General features: G+C 48.2%; 1 protein-coding gene across 1 annotated transcript; it reads right to left on the bottom strand.

The window, feature by feature from the left end:
* Window positions 1–2,513: 2,513 nt before the first annotated feature.
* On the bottom strand, window positions 2,514–17,883 carry RGCC (regulator of cell cycle). The gene is made up of 5 exons (XM_027557140.1): window positions 17,563–17,883; window positions 16,729–16,914; window positions 7,269–7,376; window positions 4,592–4,654; window positions 2,514–2,887 (listed from the first exon to the last, which is right to left on the bottom strand). The coding sequence occupies exons 1-5, from the start codon at window positions 17,609–17,611 to the stop codon at window positions 2,880–2,882; spliced, it is 414 nt and encodes a 137-aa protein (XP_027412941.1). The 5' UTR covers window positions 17,612–17,883; the 3' UTR covers window positions 2,514–2,879.
* Window positions 17,884–23,736: the final 5,853 nt, after the last annotated feature.

Raw genomic sequence — 23,736 nt, 5'->3', positions numbered from 1 at the left:
ATCTTACTGCTACTGCTAAGTCGCTTCAGTCGTGTCCGACTCTGTGCGACCCCAGAGATGGCAGCCCACCAGGCTCCCCTGTCCCTGGGATTCTCCAGGCATGAACACTGGAGTGGGTTGCCATTTCCTTCTCCAATGCATGAAAGTGAAAAGTGAAAGTGAAGTCGCTCAGTCGTGTCCGACTCCTATCGACCCCATGGACTGCAGCCCACCAGGCTCCTCCGTCCATGGGATTTTCCAGGCAAGAGTACTGGAGTGGGTTGCCATTGCCTTCTCCAAGGGTTATCTTATGGCCTAGCAATTGTGATCCTAGTTATATACCCAAAATAAATTAAAACATGTATCCACACAAAAGCTTATACATGAATATTCATAAGAGCAATATTCACTAGCCAAAAAGTACAAATAACCCAAATGTCCCTCAACTAATAAATGGATAAACAAATATGGTATGTCCATATGGTGGACTATTAGTCAGTCATAAAAAGGAATGAAGTACTGATTCGCATACAACATGGATGAACCTTGAAAACAATTTGCAGAGGGAAGAACCCAGAAACAAAACACTGTATGTTTATGATTCCATTTGTATGAAATATCCGGAATAGACAAATCCGCAGAGACAGAGGGTGAGACAGTGACGGCTGCACAACTCTGTGAACGTAGGTACTAAAATCCACTGAAGTGGGATTTCTCTGGTGCTCCAGCGGTTAGGACTCTGCAGGTTCACTGCTGAGGGTATGGGTTCAATTCCTGGTCTGGAAACTAAGATCCTTCAAGCCAGAAAGCATGGCTAAAAAATTTAAACCTACTGAATTGTACTTTAAAAGGATGAATGTTCAGGTATATAAATTATATCTCAATAAAGAAATAAAGAACCTGGATGGGAGGGGAGTCTGGGGGAGAGTGGATACATGTATATGTATGACTGAGTTCCTTTGCTGTCCACCTGAAACTATCACAACATTGTTAATCAGCTATGCTGCTGCTGCTGCCAAGTCGCTTCAGTTGTGTCTGACTCTGTGACCCCGTAGACGGCGGCCCACCAGGCTCCCCCATCCCTGGGATTCTCTAGGCAAGAACACTGGAGTGGGTTGCCATTTCCTTCTCCAATGCGTGAAAGTGAAAAGTGAAAGTGAAGTCGCTCAGTCGTGTCCGACTCTTTGTGACCCCGTGGTCTGCAGCCTACCACGCTCCTCCATCCATGGGATTTTCCAGGCAAGAGTACTGGAGTGGGGTGCCATTGCCTTCTCCATAATCAGCTATACTCCGGTATAAAATAAAATTTTCTAAAAAATGAAAAGTTAAAAAAAAAAAGAATTAAAGAAAATATTTGGGTTCAACCCAAAAGGTTTCCCAGAAATTTGGGGAAAAGAAAAGTTTTAAAGAAAAGGCAATTTAGTTTGCCAATGCCCTAAAAAACAGACCACATTAGTAGTTATCTTTTGAAAGTGTCAATAAAGTCATAAGGCCTTATGGATTTCTGTAAAAGTAGAAGTACTTATGTTTTGGATTTGTGTTCTACAGGAACATAAGGACTGGAGTTTTTACATAACTTGATTCTGCATGTCAAAGCAATGCCTGGTTATTTCAAATGTTTTAAGGGTAGAAAAGCATAGACAAGAAAACTATGGACTTGCCTGTTTTCACGGCTCACCCCATCCTCCATAAAAGGCAGGTGGGGGCGGGAGGTGGGGCTGTTGGCTTCTACAAACAAGCCTACTGCCTGGGAGACCTTGCATGTGGGCCCCCAGCTCCACTGGGACCCCTCCAGCTCCCGGCTCCTGCACATTAGCACCCAGGCCAGCACATCAAATTTGCCTCAGCACACAGGTCTTATGAGAGCACCACCATTTACAAGTCCTCCAGCTGCCCCAACCTACCCTGGATTCTTCGTGCACCTAGTATTTCCTTTAATTGAAGGAAAGCACACATGGCAACCAAACAGGTGCTAAGAAATGGGGAGAACAGAGGAGAGAAACCCAACTTCCATCAAAACCACAGTCCTCAAAGGATGGAGGGCAGAGACAGGGAGTTTGGGCTGGACATACACGCACTGCTATATTTAAAACAGGACCACCAAGGTCCTCCTGTGTAGCACAGGGAGCTCTGTTCAATGTTACGTGGCGGCTTGGATGGCAGGGGAGTTTGGAGGAGAATGGATACATGTATATGTATGGCTGAGTCTCTTGGCTGCTCACCTGAAACTCTCACAACATTGTTAATTGGCTATACCCCAGTACAAAATAAAAAGCTTTAAAAAAAAAACCCCACAATCCTCAAATTAAAATTTCCCACCAACCATATGCCAGAATTTCCCTTCAGAGTGCAGAATGAGCTTCAAAGTAATACTTTCTCTCACTAATCATCCCACTGACTAGTGCAACGTGGCAGCACCCAGAGTCCCCATTAGAAGTCAAGAGGTATGTTATTTCCACTTGAACACCACCTGGATGGAAACATACTGAAAGAAACCAAGAGGGGGAAAAAAGGAAGGCTTCCAAAAGACAGACTCCAGTTCAAACTTTATTTGCATACAAAAATATATTATAATGGGGAAAGCATATTACTGTTTCCAACTATATATAATTAATTACAAATATTTTCATAAAAGCATTTTAAATTACAGAGAAGCTATGTTTTAAGAGGAAATACAACATTAGCATGAGTCATCTGCTCTAATACGCTGCAAGCAGGTAAACAAAGTCAGTCTCTAACCTGCCCAGAGATGAGCCCAAAGGTGTTTTTAGGACGAGCCTGGTGGTGGGTGAGCAACATCTCTGCCCCCTCCAGCAGCATATTCTGTAGCTGATTTCATCAGGTCCTCTGAGCTTTCTGAAACTTCTCCCTTAGGATGGAAGGACCCAAAACTTCTTGTTTCACATGCCTGTCAATAGGAGACAGAGAAGGTGATCCACTCGCAAAAGCTGACAATTCCTATGCTTAACCATGTGCTTCCCAGGCGGCACAAGTGGGAAAGAACCCGCCTGCCAATGCAGGAGACCAAGAGATACAGGTTCGATTCCTGGGTCGGGAAGGTCTCCTGGAGGAGGGCATGGCAACCCATGCCAGTATTCTTGCCTGGAGAATCCCATGGACAAAGGAGCCTGGTGGGCTACGGTCCGTAAGATCGAAAAGAGTTAGACACGACTGAAGCGACTTAGCTCACATGCTTAACCGGAGCACACCTCCCAGACAGGCATCCAAGCACCAAACTTAATGGCAGGCTTCCCCTGTAATGTACGTCTGAAGAACTGGTATGACTGGGCAGCCTGCTGCAATTTTCATGACGCCAACAAGCACGTTCCACGGGTCTAACACAAAATGTGTTGCAATTACAATCATCTCTGTCAAAACAGACCTTGGTCTTCTGATGGAGGATGGTATGGGTGATAACGTCTTCTAGTACACAGAAATTGCAGAAGAACTTCCCACCTAATAGTAGGTAGGTCTGTCTGAAACCTTGTTTAAGAACAGAATTCTTTTTAAGTAACCAGCTTTGGATCTATTTTTTCAGATCCTATCCAGCTATTTAGCATAGCACAGCATAAGATATGGAAAACTGACTCTTTCATTGTAAAATGGAAGGGGCTAAGATGAAATTCTCCAGGGCTGCTCTGTGACTGAACAAGGCCCCCCAAGGGTAAGTTGTGGAAAGTGTCATCCAGGAAACTCCAGCTGACCCTTCTGGCACTTGTGAGCCTGTTCTTTGGAAGTGGAATGTGTGGATTGATTCTCGGGGTCCTTTCTTCCAGGCACCCCCATGGCAATTATGATCTGATACCTTCAGTTCTCAAAAATTTTGGTCACAGAGAATGGGGTGCCATTAGCGTAACTGACAAATGGGAAACGGGGTACCAAATACCTGATCCAGGTCTTTCAGTAACTGGTGTAGGTCTTTGGTTATAAGATCTCCCCAAGCCAATTTTCTCTTTGGGAACCCAACCCTCTGGAAGTCAGATCAAACCCCTGGCTCTAACTTGTGAAGTTTTCTCCGACCCCTGAGATTGAACCCTCTGGTTTGTCAGTATAATGCTGTTCAGTCGTGAGGTTGTGTCTGACTCTTTGAGACCCCATGGACTGTAGCCCACCAGGCTCCTTTTCCTCCACTCTCTCCCTTAGTTTGCTCAAATTAATGTCCACTGTGTCAGTAATGCTATCTAACTGTCTCACTCCCTTCTCCTTTTGCCTTCAATCTTTCCCAGCATCAGGGGCTTTTCCGATGAGTCAGCTCTATTAATCAGTATAATACTCGGTGGTCAATAAGCTGATTTCTTTTCTGAAAAAGCCTGGCAGGCCATCATGCTGGGAAGGCTCCAACCTCACTTTAACTACTACTTTACTCTCCACTTCTCAAACAAAATGCCATTGTTTGTTGGGGGCCAAGTTCTCACTGGTTGCAAAGGCAGTCAACTTCAATGCCAGCTTATCCTCAGGATTTCTTTCTGAGCCACTAGGGTCCTGTTTCTGAACCTAAAAACACCTTATGATATAACTTCCTGCCACAGACAAGCTGGTAAACATCACTGCACTTTATCAGAGGTGCTGGTTGGTTTTGTTTTGTTTTTTAAACTACCAGGCATGTACTCACTTGCTAAGGTTCTGTCCAGATCAGCAATAAAGTCTTCTAGCTCTTTTGTATCTCCAAGTTTGGCTGAAAAACAAAGAGTTCAGGTTCAGTTTCTATATTCAAGACAGCTGATGAATCTGATTTTTCCAGAATTATATGACCCTCATCTCTCTGTCTTCTGAGATTTTATTAAATAGTGTCCTGTACAAACCCTAAGTGGTTGCTCCAAAGTTTACTTACAAGCAACTCAGAAGCTTTTTCTGAAGATTAGCCTAAATGTTTCTTTCTGAGTTTTGTAGTTCATCATCCCCCCATCCCCCACCCATATCCCAGCAGCCTGGAAGAAGTATCTCTCTTCGCTACTTTAAAAGCTGGGAGGTGGAGGCTTCCCTGCAGTCCAGTGGTTAAGAATCCGCCTCCCACTGCAGGGGACAAGTGGATCCCTGGTCCACAAAGATCCCACGTGCCGCGGAGCAAAGAAGCCTGTGTGCCACAGCCACTGAGCCTGGGCTCTGGTGCCTATGAAACAGAACTACTGAGCCCGCGTCCCTAGAGCCCCTGCTCCACAACAGGAGAAGCCCCTACAACGAGAAGCCCCTGCACCACAATTGGAGAGCGAGCCCCTGCTCACCACGCCGAGAGAAAGCCTGTGCGCAGCAGCGAAGACCCAGCACAGCCAGAAATAAATAAAATCGAGAAGCAAACAAACAAGTTGGAAGGTACAGTGAGACAGGGACAGGGAAGGAAGATTGAAAGTTTTAACTCTCTGATTGTGTAGAATTTGAGTTAGCAGCCAAAATATTCGGGAAGCAATGCAGTGTGTGGAATGCACACCCAGAGTCCCTACTTCCTGCTCAACTTCTCTGACGCAGTCTTGTTCACACTATCACTCCAGGGCAGTACTTCAGCCCACGTGGTGCCCCCAGGATGGAATTCACTAAGCGCTACTGTTCCTTGTCAAAAGGGTACAGGGAAGGCGACAGGGGGCTCCTGGGTCTGGGCGGCCTTGTGCCATGCAGGTGCCAACACAGGGTAACAAGGCCCCACCGTGATCTTGTTCCATCCACATCCTAAGACTTGTCCTTCTTTCTGCGTGTCTTGCTTTCTCCTCTAGAGCTCATTGTTCATGCCTTCTCTGGATGCACGTCTTTATTAATCAGACCCCTCAGTAGCACATGCTCGAGCTTAGTCGCCTCCGATTCTTTGCGATCCCACGGACTGAGCCCACCAGACTCCTACAGCCAAAGGACTTCCCAGGCAAGAATACTGGGGTGGGTTGCCATTTCCTAATCCAGGGAATTTTCCTGACCCAGGGATCAAACCCACATCTCTTGTGTCTCCTGCCTTGGCAGGCGGATTCTTTACCACCTAGGAAGCTGGCTACAAATAACTCACTGTTTTTAGCTTTTAAAGTCAATTTGCCACTAGGGCTTTTTTCCCCCTCTTTAATTTCTACCTCTAGAGGATCAGGTAGCAAATCTGGGCTTGTTTTAAGCCACTTTCTAGACTGTTCTGTCTCTCTCAATTCAACAGATCCATTACAGACGGAGGGCTGGACAATGGCGGAATTCCCAGGGGCTGCTGGCTTTGCTATGTGGGGAGGAGAACTTTAAAAGGTCTCTTTTGAAAAAGGGTGAAATTCTGCCTTCCTGCCTGAGTGAGAAAATGATGAAATCTTCATATTTCTTTTTAACTATGTTCCATTTTTATTGCATTCTGCAACTATTTTCAGTGAGTGTAACATTTCTTAAGGGGAAAAAAAACTCCTTTTGTTTTCAAAGGGCACTTGCCCAATAGAACATTCAGCTCTCTGGCTGGAGACAATTTACTTAGCTCCAAAATATAAGAAACTGTTCATGCATCTTTAAAAACTTTTTTGTCTATTAATATCGCAGTAGAGGCAGGCTGAAGCTGCTATTTTGAATTATGTTAGATCATCACTTGTTTCATAATGATGACCCCATTTAATTGCTAAATTGGTCATCTGAGAGCATTCTTTAAAGAGTTAATGCAATTAAAAAAAAAAAAGAACTCAACTTTCTGCAAATCCTAACTGCTGAGTTTTACATTCTAGAACCAGCCAGTCTAGGAAAGCACTATCATTTAGCACCGAATTGATAACAACACACAAGAGAAAACAACGTCTGCAGTCTGCACATTTTCTTTCTCCCACGGTTTCTCTACATCGTTTCCTGAATAAAAAAGTGCAAGTGTTAGTGGCTCAGTTGTGTCCGACTCCTTGCAACCCCATGGACTGCAGCCCACCAGGCTCGCCTGTCCATGGGATTCTCCAGGCAAGAATTCTGGAGTGGGGAGCCATTCCCTTGTCTAGAGGATCTTCCTGACCCCGGGGACTGAAACGGGATCTTCCTGCATTTCGGGTGGATTCTGTAACATCTGAGCCACCCATCCCCTGCCACCCACCAGTTACCTGATTTCACTTTCATGCTGATCAAAATTCTGAGAAATAACAAAATCTACTCTACACTGTACTGTACAAAGACACTGCTGCTGCTGCTGCTAAGTCACTTCAGTCGTGTCCGACTCTGTGCGACCCCAGGTATGAAGATATTAGTCTTCTCTATTTGTTTTGCACATTTGGAAAAGACTGGTTAGGGGTAAGGCAGAAGAGAGAAGAGGCTGAGGAGTAGAGGGAATAAAGAAGCCAAAAAACTCACATTCCAACTAGTAGACTTACCTTTCCGAGCAGGAGCAGAAGAACAGAGCAGAGCTGGAGTGCTGTCTGTTGGAGAATTCAATTTTTCATCACTGAAGCTGAAGCTGTTCCTATAAAGCGATTCAGCACCTTTCAGGAAAGAAAACATAACTCATTAGAAATGGTTTATCAGTCTCCTAGTCTATTGATAACCAACAGTGTTTCTCCAAAGGGAGCAAAGTTATTAAAAAAAAAAAAATTTGATTTCCAGATTTTATATTTGTTGTTGTTTAGTTGCTAAGTCATGTCCGACTCTTTGTGATCCCATGGACTGCAGCATGCCAGGCTTTCCTGTTCCTCACTATCTCCTGAAGTTTGCCCAAGTTCACGCCCATTTTATATTTATGCTCCTAAATTTGAGACAGGAGAGTATGCCTGTGTATGTGTGAGTGTGTGTCTCCAATCAGGCACACCAAAGGTCCTTGCTTCCCTAAAAAAAGAAGGGTCAACAGGACCATCATGACCAGACCAGCCTCCTTTGCAACACATGGGTGCCCACTGCCCAGGTGTCTGACAGCTAAGCCAACGTTTGGCCGATGGAGGCCAGGGGCGGGGGGCGGGGGTGGCTTGGGATGTGAGACATAAGGAACCATCTTTCCTGAAAAATGTCCCTTCAGCTCTCTGAACCCCCTAAAATACAAAGTTAAGGTTGGATCCCACTACTTAATAATCCTCCCTGTCTGCTCACCAGAGAGTCTTTGGCATGGTCTTTCCTGAGCTCCTGTATTCTGGGGATAAGCTAGAAGGTCAAAGACAAAGATTTCTTCTCCTGGAGGCTGTGGATTACAAACACGTTGGGTGACTGGGTGGCTCCATTGTCCTGCTCCTGAAAACAAGAGCGAGGCAAGGTACCAGAAGCAAAGCTGAGCTGAGCATCTAGGAAATCATCTCAGCTACCAAGTATTTGGGAGCCCTGGAACAAGACAATGTCTCTGGGCCCTTGCTTGTGTGTGTGTGTGTGTGCTTGATCACTCAGTCGAGTCCAACTCTTTGCGACCCCATGGGCTGTAGCCTCCTCTGTTCATGGGATTCTTCAGGCAAGAATACTGGAGTGGGTTGCCATTTCCTTTTGGGGGTGGGGGGTGGGTTTTCTTACAGAATGGACTTGAAGGATGACTCAGTCCACCTTCCCATTATACAGATGGGCCTTTGCTTACCCATCTGTAAAATGGGAAGGTGGACTGAATGATCCTTAAAGTCCCTTCCAGCTCTGAAGTTCTGAGATCCTATTTCTGAGTCCTGCCAAGGGAAAGGAAACCAACCCCAACCAGCCCAGTCCTATGGTGGTGACACAGAAAGGGCGCTCACTGCTGGCTGAGCTGTACCAACTCAAAGACTCAGAGGCAGAGCCGGCGGTGGAAGCAGGATGTGGCCTCTGAGGTCACAGATGAACAGCCTTCCTGGTTAAAACAAAACACAAAGCCTGGCACGAGGGTAGCACAGACGTGCTCTGGGAAGGCTGCTCAGGTGCAAGAGGGCAGCTGAACCAAAATGGCCAGGCCGGGCTCCCTGTCCTCCTCGGGATGCACCTGGTTTCATCCAATCGCCTCCAGCTCAGGAGGAGGCAAAACCATCTTTCTTTGCTCCTCTTAACTCAAAAGGAACAGGACTCAGTGACAAGAGACAACCAGAATAAAAGACAGCTTTCAGAAACAGAAGGTTCTGGCCTGAAGAGAATTCCTCTTCATCCCTAAAGAAGGCACCTCACGGGTCCCCCATGGCCCCTAGGAGGTGGTCCCAGGCCATCTTGTCTTCCTGGCCAACACACCCATCACGTTCAGTTTTCCAAACACATACAACCCTCGCGGTTGATCCTTCCTTCTTAGGTCCAGTCCAGGCCACCTAAAAGGACCACAAGCCTTTTTCAGGGCTTTGATGACGAACACCTACTGAGATCTGAAACTCTGAATGTTAGGCTTACATTTCCGCAAAAATGTATTTCCCAGAATAGTGGTCCTTTGAGAAGAACTGCATGGTCCCTGGACCCTGAGACACACTGAGCCCCTTGGAGGGTCCTCTGATGAAACTCCGACGTGCCTGAGATGTCTTGTGATAAACAAGCCGGCTTAGCCCTATTTGGCGGTTTCACGTGCCCACGGGACACTGTTTTGGTGGCACCTCTGTTATTATCTCCCGGGACACTTGTACTCGGTGAACTCAAAGTGGGAAGCCCTCGCGCTGGCTTGTCAGCTGAGCCCCACTCGAGCGATGCGGGTTTTCTCAAGTGAAGGCCTTTCCCCCCGACACACGGGAGAGCAGTCATGCTCACTGCAGACCCACCACGTCATCTTACCACCTGTCACCTCATAAGAGGCAAGGGAATCGCCATAAATAGAACCCAAGAGACTTGTGGGGAAAAGGCGAAACGAGCCTGAGGGGCAGGAAAACCACAGACAGCCCAGGGCGGGCAGGCCTCAAGACCGGACCCGGGAGCCAGGAGGAAGGCATGCAGGTCTCTGCCACAGTGCCTTTGGCTGCAAAGGGCCCCGCGAGCATCGCCCTCTTCCCGGGCCCCGCAGGCGGCACCCTGGCCTCCACCTTTCAGGGGCGGTTGGCCCCGCCACAGTCACCACCCTGCCTCCCCGGCATTCCTGCACCCGGTCCTGCACCCGGGCCCTGGTTCTGGGCCTCACTTCTGTCCTGCCCCAACTCCCCAGAAATTTTACATCGACGTATACTTACCCCTTGGGGACGGGGAAACACACACACACACACACAATTTGTTTGCTTCACACACCAAGTAGACCAAGTGCTATTGAGTTTGGGAGAAAGTAATGAACTAGACATGGAGATGGTCCCCGAAAAATGGTAGGGAACAGGAATCCGGTGGGGATTCACGACTCCTCAGGTAACTCGGTTGCTTTAGGGGACCCTGCAGAGTCACACTGCACCAGGACATCACCACAGCTCACGGCTCACCCTTTAGAGCCTGGGGCTTAAATTCCTTTTTGTATTAAATTCCTTTAATTATTTTATTAAGTAATTATTTAATTACTAAATTTAATAATAATATTTATTATTATTAATTGATATTAATTAATATTTTAATTATTAAATATTTATATTATATATTGTAATTTATATTATATAATATTAATTAATAATATTTATTATTATAATTAATTGATGTTAATTAATGTTTTAATTATTAAATATTTAATAATTATTTAAAATATTAAATAATTAGTAAATTATTTTATTAAATTCCTTTAATTATTAAATTCCTTAAATTCCTTTAAGTATTTTCCTCAACCTCAGGAAATGTATATAGACAAGCTGACTGCTCCTTGACTGGCAGATTCAGCTGCAAACTACTGAGCCAACCTTTCAAATAATCAGGAGTTGCCTCTAATTGATAATGAGCTCAGGCTACTCTCACAATGAGACGGAGGGGGGGGGAAAATCCTAGTTGCTGTCCCCCTAGAGCTGTGTGGCACCGAGGCCGTGTGATGCTGTGCGAGTCACTTCGTCTCGGAGCTTCAGTTTCTTTTAAGAAAGGGGGATAAGAAACCCAGGCGCTCCGTGTGCTGCCTATGGTTTTCAGGCTTTATTTTTTCAACAAACTGGAGGAAGGCATGCTCAGAAGAAAGGCCACCACAGGGAATAATAAGACTCCAGATTCTGGGGCCAAGCTTCTTCCTCTTCTTTAGAGAGTAGCAAAACTCTTAAGAAAAAAATTTATCTTCAGAGGCGCCTTAGAACAAACCTCCCAAGAACAATCCCACCAACACAGAAGTAATCCAACCTCTCTCAACCCTTTATCCAATAAAGTTTCATTCCACAGTGAATAAGATTGCATGCTAGGTGTAAATTAAAAGGGAAGCAAAGCTTGCCTTCCTGTTCTTTTCACTCCCCTAGAACTCGATTTCTTGCAAAATAACAGCCAGTTAGTCTGACAAGTGACAGCAATGTGTTGCTGGCTGATAGCATAGTAATGTACTATTGCCCGCCCAGTATCAGTCACTGCCATTAATAAGGGCTCAAGGGACATATAGCAGTGATGATCTGGGGACCCCTGGCAGGTGGCAAGGCTAGATATTGCAAGGCCTTACAACATCTACCGCCATCAGCTCCGCAGTCCCATCAGAAATGTCCTTGGCAAGTCGAACTGGCACCCTGAAGCCAGGAACCTCAAATTCAGGGAGCAAGTTTGCTAAGACATCATCAAAAGAAATGTGAGCATATTAAATATTCGAACATCTTAACCATAGGAGCGCCCACAAAGCTTGGAAAACCTGGCTATAAAAACAAAGACTTGTTTAAAAGGTAGACGTGTTGTTTTCATTTGGGGGTGGGGAGAAAGGTAATTTGGGGGTTGGCACCAGCGTGTGTTACTCCAGAGGGAAGGAAAACCACAGACAGTAACCGTGGCCCGGAGCTCCTGTAAATATAGAACAATCCCACATGTTTCAGGCAAGCAAACCATAGTAATTAACTGAGAAAAAGAAAGCCTTGGACCTGTTTCCCTTTCGCCACAGGGAATGGTTTGTGCGGGGTGGGGGAGGGGGTCAGCTCTCCCACTCAACAGCTACATCCCAACAGCTACACCGATAGAATAAGAACGCGTTTCTCAATCTCACCACTATTGTTCCAGCTTCTCTTCTGGGGCTGCTCGGTCCCTCTATATGCCTTCAGGTGTCCACCAGTGATGGGGCTTCCCTGGTGGCTCAGCGGTGAAGATTATGCTTGCAACGCAGGAGCCTCTGGAGACCCAGGTTCCGATCCCTGGGTCGGGAAGATGCCCTGGAGGAGGGCACAGCAACTCACTCCAGTATTCTTGCCTGGAGAATCCTACAGACAGAGGAGCCTGGCGAGCCACAGTCCATAAGGTCACAAAGAGTCAGCCACGACTGAAGCGACTTAGCACACACATGCATACACGTCTACCAGTGACACTTGTTCACACCAGGACACCCTGAGGGCTCCGAACCCCTCATTCCCTCTCGGGTTGAACAAGTTCAAGTCCTGGCCTCAGTGGCTCTTACGTCAGATCAGCTAGTAGGCTACCTGTCACGTGTGCCCCCCAGGTCCTCTCTCCCAGGGTCAAGCTAGAACAGTCAAGGCAAAGAAATACAGACGATCTAGGTCTTGCACAAGCTGCTGCTGCTGCTAAGTCCCTTCAGTCGTGTCCAACTCTGTGCGACCCCATAGACGGCAGCCCACCAGGCTCCCCCATCCCTGGGACTCTCCAGGCAAGAACACTGGAGTGGGTTGCCACTTCCTTCTCCAAAGCATGAAAGTGAAAAGTGGAAGGAAAGTCGCTCAGTCGTGTCTGACTCTTCTCGACCCCATGGACTGCAGCCCACCAGGCTCCTCCGCCCATGGGATTTTCCAGGCAAGAGTCCTGGAGTGGGGTGCCATCGCCTTCTCTGTTGCACAAGCTAGAGAAGCCAGTTCCTCATTCCCTCCAATGGCCCAACAGAATCATAAAAGCCCCAGCATGCAGAGTAGACCTTGGACCTTTTCTGTTAAGAAGCAAAAAACTTCCCCCCTCAAAGGAAAAAGGAACCTCCAATCCATCAAAGATGTGAGTTCACATCACCTTTTAAAGTGCCAGTTAATATTGGAAACTTCCTGTAAAATCAATCTGTGGAATCATAAATTAACACTTTGGTTAAAATTTAGTATATGATGAGTTAAAATGTTATTGAACACATTTGAGAAGTCACGATGTATACATACAGTGCTGAAAATACTGAAAGAACAACAGGGTTTTCGAGCTAAGTTCAAATCAAAGATGTTCACCATGCCTGCAGCATGTCTGAGGATCAGGCTTGAACTTCACTGCCCCGGCTCCTAACCGAGCTGCCTTCCACTGCTAAAGCTGAAACTGCTCTCACGAAAATGCCTGGTGTTGACTGTTGGAACCAAAATCTAGAAGAAAAGTACAATTCTCATCAAGCCCGATTTGAATCGCTCCTAACGTGAAGTTGCCTCGCCACTGTTACAGTGGTCCTCTTCAAGTCTTAGGAGGATTCCCTGTAAGTAGAAACAGGAAGACATATTTCCTTATTAAACATCCGCTCTTCTCTCCAATGGATGTAACTTGCTTCTCTGGTTAAAAGAAGGAATGTCTAGTTTTTCTCCTTTGGATGCTAGCAACCAATTTTTTAATTGAAATGTAGTTGATTTACAATATTGTATTAGTTTCAAGTGTACAGCAAAATGATTCAGATACACATATATACTCTTTTTTTATTCTTTTCCATTATAGGTTATTACAAGATATGGAATATAGTTCCCTGTGCTACACAATAAATCCTGCTGTTTCTCTGTTTCATATATGGTAGTATGTATCTGTTAGTCCCATACTCCTAATTTATCCTTCTCCCTGCTCCCCCCGCCCTCAGTAACCTTGTTTCCTATGTCCGTAAGAGTCTGTTTCTGTTCTGTATATAAGTTCTTTGGTATTATACTTTTAGATCCCACATATATGTGATATCATAGAACATTTGTCTTTCCCTCTAAATTTTTTTAAGAGAAAAAGAAAGGTTCTTCAAAAAAGCAGGAATGCAGTGGGTACGTCTTCAGAGTGATGGAGTTGTAAAATGCAGAGCGAAAAACCAAAGTCCCAAAGGTTCAGAGCTTCGTGGGAGCTTCATAATAACATGTTCATGCAAAACATTGGCCCAAATGTATCTGGCCTATGTGACACACCATGGCATGTGCATTTTATTGTTCTCTTAAAAACATCAAACAGGGCAAATATTTTCTTTCTAATCCTGAGCTTATGGATGTTTCTAGTGAGTGAAAGTCGCTCAGTCATGTCGACTCTTTGCGACTCCATGGACTATACAGTCCATGGAACTCTCCAGGCCAGAATTCTGGAGTGGGTAGCATTTTCATTCTCCAAGGGATCTTCCCAACCCAGGGATCGAACCCAAGTCTCCCACATTGCAGGCGGATTCTTTACCAGCTGAGCCACAAGGGAAGCCCAAGAATACTGGAGTGGGCGGCTAACAGCATCATTAAATAGAATCCTTTCCATTTCACAGCTAGAGAAACTAAGGCCCACTCCTCATGCAGGGCCCCAACAGAGCTCAGCCGTGGCTCCATGGACCCAGCGAGGGGGCCACGGCCTTGAAGAGACACCTTCAAACATGACCATGATTGACAAACAGGCACGTGATCCCTGTCCAAGTCTATCCAGGAGGGCCTGGTTTCCATACCAGCCAGCCATCCACGGTGACAGACAAAACCTTAGAGACTGTCCAAGTGGTTCCACTATTTAATCAGAAAAAAAGGAGACAATAGGGCCTGCATTGCTGGACTGTGGTAGGGAACGTGGGAGATAGCACATTTAAGGCTAAGCAAAGAGCTTGCTAATCGTGGACTAATAGATAATAACAGTAATCACAGAAAAGGCTTGGCAAAAGAGAGCTGCTCTTACTTCCATCATCCTAGGGTGTCTCCTTTTTGCTGGGGAGATCCTACATTTCAGTAGGACCCACCTCTCTCAAATACTCTCTTCCACAGAAAAGCACTGAACAGATAGATGAGTATAACAAATGTCTGTGATCCACTCTTGGCGGCAATTAAGACACGTATTATGCATCCTCAAGAAATGACTATTTAGATACACAGCGCTTCTGCCAAGACTATTTCTAACCAGCCTCGTGAGGGCCAAACTACACATTTATAGGAAAGACTAATGTCATCCAAGCCTTCTTCATACCCTCCCGTTTACTTCTCTAACCACCAAACCAAGGGTTAGTTTAGCAGTTAACAACAAAGGCAGAAAACACAGTCCACACACCCTAAGAAAAACTACAGACCATTCCAAACAATCTCCCCTGAAGCTGTGAAGAATGTGTTTCGAGTGCCTTTTCTTTGAGGCCCCCCTGAAAACGGATCCCAGATCTGAAATCCTACCCAGGGGGAGTTGCAATCACCCATGAATGAGTGAGCTCAGGCCCTATTCTAGCCAAGTGCAGCTGTGGTTTAGAATGGAGCTGTTCTTTGCAAGAGAGCAACCCTGAACACACTGTGCCAGCTTTCTTTCCCACGGGGGAGAGAATTTGTACTTGATGAATGTGCCCCAGTAGAAGGAGACACATTTAAGTTTGGCTACATACATTGAGACAAATTTCAAAATTTTCTCGACTTCCCTTTGAAATTGAAAATAAGCGGTCTGGTCATTAGCAACAAAGTCCAAACATACAGAATGGAAAATTAACAGCAGATGATTCCATTCCCTTTCACCTCAAAAGCTGCAATTAGATCTAACCCTTGGGCAGGGCTGCCAAGGCAAGTCAAGCTGGAACTCTTAAGTTTCTGACTCCAGGCCTGAACTGGATGGCCAGTGCTCTTTATTCCTTTTCAGGAGGACAGCTCATGTGTAAGTCCAAGACTGTATCTTTGCCTGTAACAAGGAGAAGCTTCAGATGGCAAAAGAAGGGAATCACAAGGAAAGCTCATTGTTTTTACTTCCAGAGTAAAGGGCAGCAAAGGGAGTGACATTTTGGCAAGTAACCCATCTAGGGAATGAAACCTCAAGAATTATCCAGTAGTGTTCAAAATTCACTTTGAAAAATAGTAAGTCATGCGGGTTGGGAAAAACGACAGTCACAGAAGATTGAAAAGTCACCCAGTTTGCTGTTTGATCCTACAGGACATTTGAGGTCCTGGAAAAAGTGGCCTTTCTTTATAACAAGGTGATTTAGGGCAGCCTGGGGGGTGGTCTCCACCATGAAACAGTAAGCAGGAAGCAGCTCTGCGTCCATCTGCTCTCTACCGGCACCCACCCACCCACTCACGCCGCCGCCCCCGCCCCAGCCCTCTCCCACCCTATCCCCTCTTCCTCCCCACCCCCAGCCCCAGACTGGGTACCGGGGTGGGGCCGGGAGTCTGAGCCAGCAGTTCACGTCATGGACCTGCCTGAAGGATGAGGGACACTCTCTAAATACTTGGACTTGGCAGTGCTAGGATTCTTTCAAAACTTCGGACAGTGTAATACCAAGTTCGGCGGGCTCAGGGCCAGGAGAAAGTGCAAGAAGCGTTTCAAACACCCCAAGAACGGGAGCTTAAGAAACCTTTCCTGGTTTCACCAATATGTCCATCCTGCGCCCTCTCGGGGGCCCTGGACCCCACGCCTGTGGCGCTTTCTCCACATCCTCTGAAGATGCCGCTGAAAGCGGCAAGGAGCAGGGAGAGGGCGCCCTGGGGAGGCCCTCCTGGGTCCTGACACCTGCCGGCGGGCGGCGTGGAGCCCAGCCTGCCTTCCGGAGACCGCCCTGCGGGGTCTGGTCCCTGCCGGCCTTGCGGCCCCGGAGACTCCCAGAGTCCTAGAGACGGCGCTGGGCTTCGGGGCTCGCTCGGCCGGGCCCCCAGCCCGCGGTTTTCCCGATGAGCACGCGGAGCCCCGAGCCCTGGGCGCTCCCCCGCGGGCCGGGTGCCCGGAGTGCCCGGGGCGCGACAGCTTCCGCGGCGGCGCCACACTCACTCTCGGAGTCGCTGAAGCCGCTGCTGTCACTGACGCTGGCGCTGCTGCGCCGCTTCATGCGCTCCAGGTGCTCCTCGTAGCGGAAGTGGCGCTCGTGGAAGGGCGACGCGAAGTCGGCCAGCACCGCATCAAACTCGCACAGCGCGTCCGTCAGGTCCCCCGCGTCGGCAGAGTCCAAGGCCGGGGCTGCGCAGAGGCGGAGGGCGCGGGTGAGGGCGGGAGCCGGGCCACGGTGGGGTCCCGCGTCCCGCCGGCGCCCGCGGGGTACCCGAGGGTCGCCAGACCACGTGGACTGCTTTCCGGCCGGGGTCGGGCGGGGTGGGGCAGCCCGCGATCGCCGCCGGCCGCTGGCTGTTACCGTTCAAGACTCCACCGCCCCCTGAAATGCGCGCTAGCATCGCGCCCATTTTAGAGATAAAGAAACTGAGCCTCCACCCGGGGGAGTTGCAAGTCAAAGGTCACGCCGCTAAGCCGCACGGCCGAGCTCTTTCGGGTGGTGGACGGATCCCCACGCTCGCGGCCCCGGGGGCGGCGGGAGGACTGAGTCAGGATGCGCCCGTGACGTGTCCCCCAGCCGGGCGGGGGCAGAGGGGAGGCAGGGGGAGGGATGGAGAGAGACTACGCGGGACCCTGCTTCTTTCGCCCCCAGCCCCCTGCAAGTAAGTGAAGTCGCTCAGTCGTGTCCTACTCTTTGCGACCCCGTGGACTGTAGCCTACCAGGCTTCTCTGTCCATGGGATTCTCCAGGCAAGAATACTGGAGTGGGTTACCATTTCCTTCTCCAATGCCCGGGTTTAAGGAGACCCACCCCCCACCCCCACCCCTCGCCACTCACCTGCGGCCGCGGCGGCCGCGGGGCTGCCCTGCGCGGCGGGCGGCTTCATGGGGGGCTCCGCCGGCGCGTGTCGCTGAGGGGCCGGAATCCTGCGAGGTCTGGGCGCTGGGGTCGTGCAGACGTGCGTGCTGCTCGCGCCGTCCCCTCTCCGGGCAGCGTCCCGCTCAGTCTGCTCCCTCGTCCGGCAGTGCTCCAGCCGCGCCGCTGCCGGCACCGCGCGCCCGCCCGCCCTTTCCCGGGTCTCCTCCGCCCGCGCGCCCCGAAGTCTTATAGCCGCGGGCGGGGGCGGGCTGGGGCGGGGCCGCGGGAGCCGGGCCGCCGGGTCTGTCCCCGCCGCCGCGCCTCGGATGCCTCTGTCCCCACCCCGGGCACCGGGCACCGCCCTCGCCACGCGCGCGCCGGGGAACCGCGGTGACGCCCAGTCGCCCGAGCCCGGGTTACAGCCCCAAATATTTACCCGCCGCTTCCCCCGCGCGCCCTGACGACGGGCCCCCACGGACGTGGCTTTGGCGACACCACCAGAATCCCCAAGACTTTGCGGCTGTGCCTCCCTGCCGGTGCCCTTAAGCTCCTCCAGCCTCCGTTTCCTCATCTGTGAAAGGGAAATGCCTAGCCCTCCGGCTTTGTTGCGAAGAATAAAGCAGCCAGGAGCCGTGGGAGACCCTGACCCACGTTGGAACCGCAGGGGTCCCTCCCGCGGGTTCCCTCGCCATTGCTCCCAAGGCCCGTGAGGACTTCGGGTGCACGGAGTGCTGAGGGCAAGGGGGCAGAAGTCGTAGAGTCCACGGTTTTACAGTTGTTCCCATCTCGGCGCCCGGGGCCTGACTACATACAGTCCTGGGTCTTCGTGGTAGAATTTTGTTCAGGGAAGAAATTACTACGTGGATGCAGCGCTAAGCCGGCGCCTCTCAGGGTCCACACTGAGCCACCCCGCCCAGCCGCCTGGCAGGGGACCAGTCCTGACCCTAAAAGCCCTACACGGTGCACTGCCCCGAGGCTTTAGCCCCTTGGCACAGGTGGCTTCTTAAATGTAAAGCAACTGAGTTGTGTTTTTTGCTCAGTTGTGTCTGACTCTTTGAGACCCCCATGTAGCCTGCCAGGCTCCTTTGTCCATGGGATTTTCCAGGCAAGAATACTGGAGAGGGTGGCTATGCCCTCTTGCAGGGGATCTTCGGCATCCAGGGATCCAACCCAGGGCTCCTGCCATGTCTTCTGCATTGCAGGCAGATTCTGTATTGCTGAGCCACCAGGAAAGCCCATAGGTAACTAAAATAGAATAGAATAAGGTGAGCAATTCAGTACCCCAGTTGCTCGGGACATCTATCAGGTGCTTAAGAGCCATCCTCACTCAAAGTCCTATTGAACGGTGCTGCCAGGGTGTCTGCCGGCAAACCAGCCTCGGAGGGAAGGGAGGTGTCTTACTCCAGTTGTCAAAGGCCTCCTTGGGCAGGTCTTGGCGTGCACCCTTTTCAGGCCCACAGCAGCCTTGAGAAGTAGAATTACTGCTTCTGTTTACACGTGAGGAAACTGAGGCAAAGAGAGCTTAAATAGCATGCTAGTCACCTAGTGATGGAAAGGCAGGTCTGTCTGGTTTCAGAGCTGCTCAGGGCTTCTAGTAAAGTAGAGAATGGAGCAAACAGGAGGAAGAGGCTCCAGTTAAGGGGGCAGTTAGCCCAGGTTCTTGATGCAACGAGGCAAAGCCTACACATCCTTTTTTCTTCCTTTTGCCACTTTCGTTGCTTTTTAAAAATCTCTTTCCCTCTGTCATACTCTTTGACTTGCTGTGGTACCCACAGGGGGGTGCCCTGGGATAAAGGAGCAGTCGCCCACCTGGGAGCTGAGGCAAAGAGGGCTGCCTTACAAATGCAGCAGCCCGCTCTTTCTTTGGCTTGGCTGGGAAGCAGAGCAGTGGACATCCCAGCCCAGCTCTTGCACGACGGTTGGGAAGTCAGGTCCTCTGGGTTGAAGAAACAGTTTAGCTAATCTTCAGAGAACCTTGTTGTTATTCAGTTGCTCAGTCATGTCCACTCTTTGTGATCCCACAGACTGCAGCACACCAGGCTTCCCTGTCCTTTACTATCTCCCGGAGCTTGCTCAAACTCACGTCCCTTGAGTCGGTGATGCCATGCAACCATCTCATCCTCTGCTGCCCCCTTCTTCTGCCATCAATCTTTCCCATCATCAGGATCTTTTCCAATGAGTTGGCTCTTCACATCAGGTGGCCAAAGTACTGGAGCTTCAGCATTAGTCCTTTCGATCAATATTCAGGGTTGATTTCCTTTAGGATTGACTGGTTTGATTTCCTTTCAGTCCACGAGCCCACAGAACACTTTTTAGTGGCTATGCCAATTTACTAAGACAGTGACAATGAGGATCACCTTACCTCTACCAGGAGAAGTTGGTTGGTTGGTTGGTGTCTTCTGCACCCTACTGTAAGGGAACTCCCTCGCCCAAGCTCTGGGGAGATGGATGGGCAGGGGTCTCAACTCAAAGTGTCACCTCCTCTAGGAAGGTGTCACTTCCGTTCTGGAGAACTACTGCTCCCTCTCTTTCCTAATTATAAATGTAATAGCACTGTGTACCCACCACTGAAAATGAACACATGTTAACGTTCTGTCATTTTTGCTTCAGATTTTTTGATGTGTAACTTATATACAATGAAGTATGCAAATCTTGAGTGCCCAGTTTGGTAAATTCCTGCCTATATGTGTGCTCAGTCCATGCTCGGCCCCTCGGTTGTGTCTGACTCTTTGCGACCCCATGGACTGTAGCCCACCAGGCTCCTCTGTCCATGGGGTTTTCCAGGCATGAATACTGGAATGGGTTGCCATTTCCTTCTCCAGGGGATCTTCCCGATCCAGGGATCAAACCTGTGTCTCGTGCATCTCCTGCTTTGGCAAGTGGATTCAGCACCACCTGGCAAGCCCAAGAATAGTAGCCTTTCCCTTCTCCAGGGGATCTTCCCACCTCAGGGATCAAACCTAGGTTTCCTGCATTGCAGGCAGATTCTTCACCATCTGAGCCACCAGGGAACCTATGTGTACCCCCATGTAATTACTATCCGGATCAAGATACAGTAGTTTGTCATCATCCCAGAAGGGTCTCTATGCCATTTTCCAGTCAATAGCTCCTCAAAAGTAACTCCTATTCAGAACAGTAACTCCTCTTCCGAATTCTGCCACCAGGAGTGACTTTTGCCAACTAAAATCGTAGTGTATGTATTATTTCATATCTGACTTCTTTTGTTTAACATTATGACCATGAGATGCGTCCATGTTGTTGCAGTATGAACCCATCCTCCTGTTGGAGATGTGAGTTGTTATGCTGCTGTTGTTGTTGCAAATGTAATGTAATGTAACAACAAGTATTCTTGCACCTGTCTACTGGTATACAAAATCATTGTCTGTGGGATATACATCTGGAAAGGGAATAACCAGAATGGCTTGAGGATCTCTAGTCACTGGCTAGTATAAATAAGCTGCTATGTACAGCTTGTACATTTCTTTTGCTGCCCATAAACACTCAAGTCTCTTGGGTTGATACGTAGGAGGGAATTTCAGAATCACATGATGGGTTTATGTTTTGCTTTTGAAGATACTGCCAAAGGGTTTTCTGAAGTAGTTGAATGAACTGTCAGCAATGAGAAGAATTCCAGTTGTTCCATATTTGGGTCAATACATGATTCTTGTTCATTTTAGCCATAGCAGTAACTGTGTACTAGTATCTTACTGCGGGTTCTTTTTTCTTCTTCCTGTGACTTTAATTCATACTTCCCTAGTAAGTAAGTAAATTGACCACCTTTTCATATGCTTCACACATTTCTTGGCAAGAGAAGTAGAACAATACAGGTACAATGGAAAACTCCTTTTCCGTCCTTCCAGGTCCCATCCTCTCCCTCCCCAGAGATCAACATGACCATGAATTTGGGAAGTGCCCTCTCAGTCCATGTTTGTGCAACTAAATCGTATGTACACTAAAAAAAAAATAGTATTGCTTTGTGTGGTTTTTAAATTTACATAACTAACGCTGAACATGCTTCGTTTTCATTCAACAGTTTTTACATAAGTTGATACACACAGATCTACTTTATTCACTAAGTCTGCCAAATAGAATTCTATTGGATGACTACAGAACAGTATATTTACCCACTCTCAAGTTGATGGGCACTTAGGGTTGTTTCCCGTCTTTCTCTGTCGCTCGCAGTCCTTAGCTAAGCTGCTCTTACCCGTCTCTTAGTGTAAGCATGCGAGTCCACTTCTACGTTCATTGTGAGTCCTTTCCTAGAACCATACAGAAGGCAGAAGTTAAACCCTCTCTCCCTCGAGCCTTCTGGCCAGGTTTCGTTTTCTATTCCAGGGCCTCTGTGGTCGTCAGTTACCTGACCTTAGTGATGAAGGTGGTAAGTGACCATATTGTTCGGGTGTGACCTTGTCTCTCACTGAGGAGGGCTGGGGAGCCTTGTCTTTCATGAGCCCTGAACCCAAATTAGCTATAAAGTCTTTGCAGTATGAGGGCTTCATTGGTGACTCAGATGGTAAAGAATCCGCCTGCAATCTGGGAGATCTGGGTTCAATCCCTGGGTTGGGAAGATCCCTTGGAGGAGGCCATAGCAACTCACTCCAGTATTCTTGCCTGGAGAATCTCCATGTACAGAGAAGCCTGGTGGGCTACAGTCCACGGGGTTGCAAAGAGTTGGACACGACTGAGCGACTAAGCATGGCAACACACTCACTTTACACTATAGTTTACATATATTTCAAGTTCCAGAGGTCATTCGGTCACACAGGTCTGCTTTGAGGAAGACTTGAGGTAGCTTATAATTCTGAAACAGGAAATCACAACTTCTTACATTTTTAAAGACCAGTTCTCTATCTTAATTGGCATCTCTTCCCCTTGCAAACTGTTAACCACTCTCTCCTGAAAGTTTTTCCTGCACATCTGTCTAACCACCTCTCCATTTCTTCTCAGAACCATTTCGTCTCTACTGCATAATTAAAGTCTGAATCCCCTACAACTCTTTCTTCTCACCTATACTCTGGCTGGGCCATCTCATCCCCTATCAAGATTGTAACTAACATTTATAAGTTTTCAAAGTTTTATCTCCAGACAAGATTTTTTTCCCCTTAAGCCTCTAAAATCCAATCAGCAAAAGACTCCTAGCATTCCTTTACGGGTGTTATATGGAAGAAACTTTTGTTTCCTAATGTCGGTTCTCCCCTTCAGACCCATGGATTCCTGAAATAAAGACTGTATTTCTCAACTGCCCTTGCAGTTGTGAGTGGTCATGTGACTTAATTCTGGACCACAGGTTCTGGGCAGATACTCTATGCAAATCTTTGAGATGTAGCCTCAAGGGAAGGGGACAGGCACCCTTGTCCTCGCTACTCCGGATGGAGACTTGAAGCTGGATTTCACACCATGAGGTGGAAGCTGTATATTGAGGATGGTGGTGAAAGGATAGAAGAATTCCAGAGCCTTATTTCCTGCCGCCCCCATACCAACCAAATCCAAGAATACCAACACCTACATGAGAGAAAAACAAAAAACAGTGTCCATCTGTGTAAGCCACTACTGTGGGGATTTCTGACCTTTATAGCTGAACTTCATCCTAACACCTAATACCTCGCACAAATCTCACCAGGAGTCCATCATCTCTGGACGAGTAAGAGATAGGCATTTCCTTATTGCTTAAGCAGGTTTGGATTATGTTTCATTGACTATATTAGTTTTCTAGGGCTGCCATAAGCAAATACCACAGACTGGGTGGTTACAACAAAAGAATTATATTATCTCACAGTTCTGGAGGCCAGAAGTGCAAAACCAAGGGGTCAGCAGGGTTGGTTCCTTCTGAAGGCTGTGAGGCAGAATCAGTCCCACGCCTCTCCCCAAGCTTCCGGAGGTTTCCTGGTCTGCAGATGCATCACTCTGATCCCTGATCCATCTTCACATGGCCTTTTCCCTGTGTGTCTTTGTCTGTGTCCCTTCTCATCTTCTTAAGGACACAGTCATATTAGATTAGGGTTCACCCTAATTCAGTATGTGTGTGTGTGCACTCAGTCATGTAGCAACTGCAGTCCCCCATGAACTGTAGCCCACTGGGTTCCTCCATCTGTGGGATTTTCCAGGCAAGGATACTGGAGCCTTGTGCCATTTCCTACTCCAGGGAATCTTCTC

The sequence above is a fragment of the Bos indicus x Bos taurus genome, chromosome 12, assembly GCF_003369695.1.
Source record: "Bos indicus x Bos taurus breed Angus x Brahman F1 hybrid chromosome 12, Bos_hybrid_MaternalHap_v2.0, whole genome shotgun sequence".
NCBI classification, from domain to species: Eukaryota; Metazoa; Chordata; class Mammalia; order Artiodactyla; family Bovidae; genus Bos; species Bos indicus x Bos taurus.
The sequence above is the reverse complement of the archived record's forward strand: the minus strand, read 5'-3'. Positions and strand labels throughout refer to the sequence as shown.